The following is a 7,338-nucleotide window of genomic DNA, read 5'->3' as shown; positions in this document are numbered from 1 at the left end:
ATTCAGGATGTTTGCCAAATTTGTATCCATAAATGTGCACACATTTACTGCACAGAGTACAACTATACAGGCAGGGAACAACTCAAAATGAAGCTGTTAGCAGATGTTTTTGAGCTGGAACATTAATGCAATAATAATGGAGCTCATTTAAGTTTCATAGTTTCTTAGTTCTTCAGAAAAACTGAATCATCCTGCCCTTTTCTGGAAGATTTTACTGTCACTTATTGATGCTCATTTGTAATTTGACTTGCAGTGAAGGAGGAATTTTGAGTCAAAGGGAAATGAGAAGACAGAGAAAATGTTTCAGAATGAAATGGCTGGTATTGAAACATTCAGGAAGTAGCACCTGAACATTCCAGAATTTCAATCAAAGAGTAATTTTGATCTTTACCTCCATATATGTGTGCTGTCTGCATACAACACATACGAACAAGAATTACACAATCCAAATTCAAATAAAGCAATAACAAAGTAACTGAAGTAAAACACACATAACATTTTTGCACTTTATGAGGAATGTCTAAGTTCCAAATCATCCATTTGCAACAAATTTATACAAAAACCTTCTTGGTGCAGTTGCTGAAAGTCTAAAGACAATTAGATCAGTGGTCACGGTCAAGTCACGGTGACTTGAAAAACAAAGCAAAGAACTCAGCAGATTGAGGTGAAAAAGGTAGTTCAACAAATACAATAAAAATAATGTTTGTTCTGAGATAACACTCTTGGGGAGCAGGAAAGCAGATGAGCTGTGAGTTACCTCGTGTGGCTGTTTGATGAGAGGCTTTCCCAGGGCTGCACACTACAGCCAGTGACTGCATAGGCTCCCCCGCAGCTCCCATCCAGTTTCATCAGCAAGGCTTTTGCTGCGTTCTCAGCTGTCTTCCTGCAGTCATGAGCTCTCTTAAGCATTTGAGTGATGTTTTCATCACCTGTCTGGTCACCTAGTTTTAAATAAACAATCTGTTTCAGAGGCTTGAGTGACAAGCATGATAAAAATTGCAGCAATAGACTTGCTTTGATGCATTCTCAATGTACTAACAAGACAGTGATTACAAATTATGTATCTGTAATATGAAAACAAGCTTCATTTCTGTGTGAGTATCAGTTGTAACCAACCTTCTGGCCTGAATCTATCTTCCTTTCAGCCACAAGCTCCAAGAACTTGTTGCTCCAGGTACATGTCTTAAGTACAGTTTTACCTTAACTAGTTCAAAAGTTTCTAAGGGCATGCACTGCAGATCAAGATCAGGTTAAGAATCATTCTATGATTCTATGAAGATGCTCAAGTTAGTAACATGATAGGAAAGCACCAGGCTAAATTACAACTCCTACTCCATATAGTTCCAATGCTGTGTCACAGCACAATTATTTTCAGTGCCTTTTCTCACAAGCACTTTAATGTCAAGCCTAATGCGTTTGCCAGACCACGTTCATACAGGCTCCCTTTCCACCTGGAATGATTGCTTTATTTTCTACAAGCAGCCTTTCAGAGTGCAAAGCCACAGATACTAAGCCAAGAGAAAGTGAGCACTGCTATTTATTAATTTGCTAGAATTTCTCATAACTATGCAGCTGTTAAGCCATCACTTCAGCAGAGGCAGGACAGAAATCACAGCAGACAAAACTCTTGACTCTAGCTGCAGTTAGGAGTACAAATCAGTAAAGTAGGATAACCTCACGGGTACTCTGAAATTTTGACCAAAACTAGTATATACCCTACTTACATACAGTGCAAAGACGCCATAACTATCAGCAAACAACAGCTTGTTCTATCTCAGACTTTGACCTCATCCTGATTTGAGTCAAATAATCATATTTGCTAAGCAAAATGCATGCAGTACAGATAACTTTAATACAGAAGAATGGGATTGAGAAAGTTCCATTAAGAGCAGCTGGGTACATAAACCAAACAACCTCCTCCAAAACTGTGTTACGTAGCATGCAATCATGCTACTATTTCTATCATGCATATAAATGCATACAAGATGATACCCTATTCAATCCTAAAATATTTATCTTTTCTAAGATTTTTATCTTCTGTATGAGTTGGAAATCCACAACTAAATTAATTTTTGCTGGCCACTTATCTTTCATAAACAGTGCGGAATGACCAAACACTGGGAGTAAAATGGGTGAAAAATAAAGACATCAACTGCATGGTTCACTGCAACACAAAGGTAGTGAAGGCAAAGTCAGCTGTACAGAGGCCTACCGGTAGCACTAGAGGAGATACAAAATAAGCTGAATGTTTAGTAGCAGGGTGACTGTCGGATGAGTGCATCCAGCTTTCCAAAACAAGAGGCTGTACTCATCAGTCCTGTGCCTCTAAAGCCAGATGGTCACTTCATTCCTAAAAGCTTCTGGTTTACGTTTCAGTGATTTTTAAGAAGTCAGCACTATAAATTACAATCTCATCCATGCATTTACTATGCCTCAGCAAAGCAAGCAAAGTTATTCTTTTCTTTCCAAGGGCTTCTCTTTCTACTCAAGGATTACTGGTTATCTTCACCTACTGTAAGAGGAATGGGACTGTAAAACACGTTACCATTCACTGTATAAAGATCTCTTACCATGAAAGTAAAATGAAGGTAGCACTAATGTCAAATTTCAAACACTTCTGAACAGTACCACAAAAAAGTCTCATTCTATTATTCAGAGAACAGCATGTTAAAAAAAAAACAACCTTCACCCACTCCCAGAATTAGCTGTATACAAAGTAAGTAAACCTCCATTGTAAGAGGCTAATATCCCAGACAACACAGTAAAACATAAGGTATAAAACACAAAATCCAGAGCAAAGGTAAAATACAGAATGAAAAACTAGAGTCTTTTTTTTTTTTAATTACTAAATACTACTTCTGTAACTTCAACTTTAAATTAACTACACCAACTTTGGGTGGTAGGTTCAACATGTAGTTCAAACAAAATCTGTACTTGTAATTACCACAATTGCATAACTTTGACTCACATATGCTCAAAAGTATCACTTAATTATTTCACTCTGTACAGCTGCATGCTTGTAGCAGCATCATCACTGCCAGAATAGGCATCCCCAGTGACAACACACACAATCCAATTTATATATGAACATGGTATACATCTATAAATAATTAAATGTTGAAAGCTGATTTCACTCCAGGTTCTCTTTTCTTTTTCCCTATTCTCTGCATGTGTAAAATTAATTACTTAGTCAAAACCAACAAAAGGCCAGATAGCATTCCTAAGTGGTGGGTCATGAGATGACCCACTGTTACAGCTAACTTCAATGCTAATAAAAGTGGAAAAAAAATAAATGAAATGACTCATTGAAATCTTACCAACAGAACCAACTCCTGCAGCTCTGAATTGCTCAAGAATGAGACTTTGCTCACTTTCTGCCAATGCCAACAGCAGCTCATATGCTTCTATGCACTGTTCACTGAAAAAGAAAAACGTAGGAAAAAGACGCTTGCAATCAGTAACAAAAAAAAAGGTAGCTAATAATTACATGATTCTATAAGGGATATTAAGTGACATTCTTAGCTTCTGTTACAAGCATTCAACAATCTCTTTCCTACTGATGGCCCTGGGAAACAGAAGATAATGATCTGATGTGATACAAGCACCAGAAGCATGTTTCAGACAGTCACTAATATGCCTGATGGTTGAGAATATCCACCTGAGAAATTCTTTTCCAGCCCTCTTAATATATAAAATACGGTATTCTATACTGTACAACAATATTATAGATCAATATTATATAAAAACTATTATATGAGGAAAGAAGAAATAAGAAAAATACTTTGTTTCTCTGTTCTGGGCTTTAAGACATTCCTCTACGCAAGCCAAGATACTATGTACGGTTTTGAGTCCTCATTTCTGATGCATTTTAATTTGTTTGAAAACAGATACGTACCTATCTGCAATGTACATTTTCTTACAATTTGCCCAAGGCTGATAGTAACATAATACATTATTTAAAAGACACACAGTTTGTTCTAAGACCAGAAGTGCCTGGTCCAAATTAGCTGCAGTTGGAGTTAAATTGGAACATTCTTTTTACATAAAGTTTAAAGTAAATTTAGATACTTGTAACCAAACACCAAGCTATTCTCTCAAAATTCCAACTAATGTTGGAAAGTCACTCTGTATTATGGGGAGTGTCTCTGAAGTCACTCTAAATTACAAGGAGTACAACACAATTCCTCGGACTACAGGACTTATGAAAGGTACTCGATTAACACAGACAATATTTAACTTAAGATCAGAAACAGCATACACAGTCCAAATGTACACATAACTCAGAAGGACATTCAAGGATACTTTTATTTTTAAGGGAACAGGTATTCAGAACTTAGGAAACTCTTTGGTTTCAGAGGGAATGTTTGAAGATACTAATGATGGTATCTGAGCAATGGAGACACTGGACTTATGAATGACATGCAGTTTAGAGGCACGATACAATTTTCCTCCTGTTATACAAGGATGAGTTAATAACGAATATGTTAATTTCTCCTCCACCCAGATATCATAGTTTTTCTACATGCACATAAAGGTATAAAAATAATTAAAACACAATCTCAAATGTTAATTCAGTGTTTAAAAATTGAAAGATAAATTCATATATCACACTTCTAGATTGAGTTTGCTGCTGCTATTGAACTGCGTCTGAGAAACACATATCAGCAACTTCAATAACTCCGGTTACATAGTCTGTCAAGTAGTTTAACAAATAAGGGAAGTTTTTCAGGAAAGAATCAGAAGTTAATGGCACATCAACAATTTAACTCTCAGAGACTTCTATCACTCACTCCCTCTTCTCCAGCTTAGGCATCCTCTGCATGAGTACATACCTGTACTGCAATGCAAGCCGAAGGGCTGTGGCATTGGACTCATACTTCCCAACAAGCATGCTCATCCTCTCAGCATTGCTCTTGCACTCTTCCAGTGTTATCGTCAACAAGTCATTTTGGGATTTCAGGTGCTCAATACGGCTGCAGAAAAGGAAGTAATTTGCAACCTTTAAGCTTAGCATGTAGACAATGTCCTGAAAACTCCAGAACAATCATAATTTATAACAGGAAAGATCAATCGGTTGATACAATCTTTTTAATGATGACAGCAAAGCCAATCAGTTTTGTGTCCCATACCAAGAGACAAGAGATTCTTTCTTTCTCTTTGGACTGCCTCTTCTCTACTTCGCAAAAATTTTTATAAGTAAAGCATAACCCTGTGAAACACCAGCAAGCAGAAAGCTGTATCTTTATTTTATTGCTGTAAGATTGTGAAGGATAGATATCTTATTAACTTTTTGCTTAATCTTTCTTCCTCCATTCGTCTCTTCCTGCTGTCCCCATCTGCTTCTGTTTTCAAGTGCTGTATTCATTACTGCAATGTGTGGGAGTATCTAAGAATCAGGCAGCTGCCCCCTTTCTTTGGAATATTCAGAATAACCATTTCATTTAAATTACTGTATCTTCTGAAATACAAACTGCGTTTTCAGAGACATTAATCTGCAGAAGTTCTGGCAAATATCTTAGATCAGAACTTACTCATAATATTCTTTTTAATGGGGTCAACTCTAAATTTGAAAATAGGGCTTCAGAACACCAGTATTATTGATTATTCTCATTGCTGTTAACCACAATACACATCAACATATCACATATCAACATATCATCAATGTATCATGAGTAATCACAAGAGCTGGATATACAGTGAGACCAGATAATTCAGACCAGTGCCACCAGCAATTCTGAAATCACTGATTCCTTAACAAACAGAACTAAGAGAAGGGCTATTACATTATTTTATCAGTGATCAAAACAAAACCTTGAATTTCACAGATGTTAGATCTTCCAGACGCCTCACCTCCTATTTTTTATCTGATATCTCCTATAAGCACTTGCTCCGCACATAAAATTTGTGCAATGCATGGCGGAACAAACAAACAAACAAACAAAAAAAAGAGTCCAGTAATACTGAAACATGATCTATAAATGGAAGAGATACTGCATTGATCAAACTAAATTTGAGATAGCTGTGAGGAACAGAGAACATTCAAGAACTCTGAGACACAGTTTTCATGTTTCTGATCCACAGTTTTTATGTTTCAATGGGTTACTGATGCACTGGTTCTCTTAGGGCTTCAGCAGTTTTTGTTTTCCCACTGAAACCAGAATGCTGCAATCTTTCTTCTGTAGCCAGAACCCTATTTAATGAAGCACTACCACATCATCATATACCAGTACCTCCGTGGACACATTTGATGCTTGAATTCAGCTTTTTCAGGACAAAACAAAGCAAGCCACTTCCAGAATGACAGAGAATAACTTACAGATATCTTTATTTCTAGAACCGATGTACCTCATGGAAAAAAGTGTCACATTTACTTGGTCAGCCATTGCAAAGGACACTGTACAGTCCATATGTGCACAGATGAAGATACCATGCTGACCATGGCACATGACAGAACTATCACATCACCAAAAGAGTTCTTAGCAAATGATTCTATCTTCTCTACACTACAACTCACATTCACTGCAGCTGCTAGAGTTGAGCTTGGACTGAAAGATTAAATGCTCAGAAAGAAAAAAATGGCAACTACAAAAAAAAGTTAACAGGAAACAACACATTTGAGCACATCTAATTTTTCTCCTTACCTATTTAGTCTCTCTGTCTCTACTTCAAACTCCCGGATTTTACTTTCAGAGATAGCCGATCCATGTGAATAAAGAGTCTGGAAGATTTCCTGGATGTTTGAGCAATCTTGAAGGGAATGTGCCAAATGTTCAGCCACGGTACTAGACACCTGCACAGAGTAGTTAACACATCATTGTGAACAGATAGCGACTGGATTCCTACAGGCTGTCTGAATGGAGGGTGGAGTTTTCCTTACTCACTAAGACAGTCATTATTCAGTTTTTACTGTGAATTTTATACTCAGTGGAACACTTACAAATTCTAATTTAAGAAGACATTTTGATTTAAAATTCTACCAACTAAAGGGTGAACGGCAGGCATTTCATCATAGATACAAAAAGCCTAAGCCGCAATGTATTTATTTGGCTCAGCAAAACATCTGAGCCAAGTTCTTCAATGAAACAAATATTAACACACAGTAACAACAGCACTGTGGATTTACAGTGGCATTACAAAGCAGAACACAGTTCTCGATTGATTTGGAAGTAGAGGAATGCAACCAGTCTTTTCTTGAGGAGTAATATTTTGGACTGACACCAAAATCCACTGTCCTACAGTCACTCAGGGAATGATTTCTAGTGAAGAAGTAAAAGAAAATGACATATAATAAATGAGGTGAAATTCCCTCTGATGAAATATTTTTTTCTCTTATTAACT

At 36.8% G+C, this 7,338-nt stretch overlaps 1 protein-coding gene across 1 annotated transcript; it reads right to left on the bottom strand.

Moving 5' to 3' along the window:
• Window positions 1-730: 730 nt before the first annotated feature.
• Window positions 731-6,815, bottom strand: LOC104915166 (colorectal mutant cancer protein-like). Its single transcript, XM_019610571.2, has 4 exons — window positions 6,642-6,815; window positions 4,833-4,973; window positions 3,318-3,418; window positions 731-941 (listed from the first exon to the last, which is right to left on the bottom strand). The coding sequence occupies exons 2-4, from the start codon at window positions 4,895-4,897 to the stop codon at window positions 754-756; spliced, it is 354 nt and encodes a 117-aa protein (XP_019466116.1). The 5' UTR covers window positions 4,898-4,973; window positions 6,642-6,815; the 3' UTR covers window positions 731-753.
• Window positions 6,816-7,338: the final 523 nt, after the last annotated feature.

The sequence above is a fragment of the Meleagris gallopavo genome, chromosome Z, assembly GCF_000146605.3.
Source record: "Meleagris gallopavo isolate NT-WF06-2002-E0010 breed Aviagen turkey brand Nicholas breeding stock chromosome Z, Turkey_5.1, whole genome shotgun sequence".
NCBI classification, from domain to species: Eukaryota; Metazoa; Chordata; class Aves; order Galliformes; family Phasianidae; genus Meleagris; species Meleagris gallopavo.
This window is presented reverse-complemented; position numbering and strand designations above follow the sequence as displayed.

Bases quoted from the DNA above. Each gene is read 5' to 3' on its own strand.
- LOC104915166 (XM_019610571.2), bottom strand. From the start codon at position 4,897: ATGAGCATGCTTGTTGGGAAGTATGAGTCCAATGCCACAGCCCTTCGG. The intron at 3,419-4,832 runs GTATGTACTCAT...TTTCTTTTTCAG, and splicing joins CGGCTTGCATTGCAGTACAG to TGAACAGTGCATAGAAGCAT. The intron at 942-3,317 runs GTAAGATTTCAA...ATTTAAAACTAG, and splicing joins TGCAGGAGTTGGTTCTGTTG to GTGACCAGACAGGTGATGAA.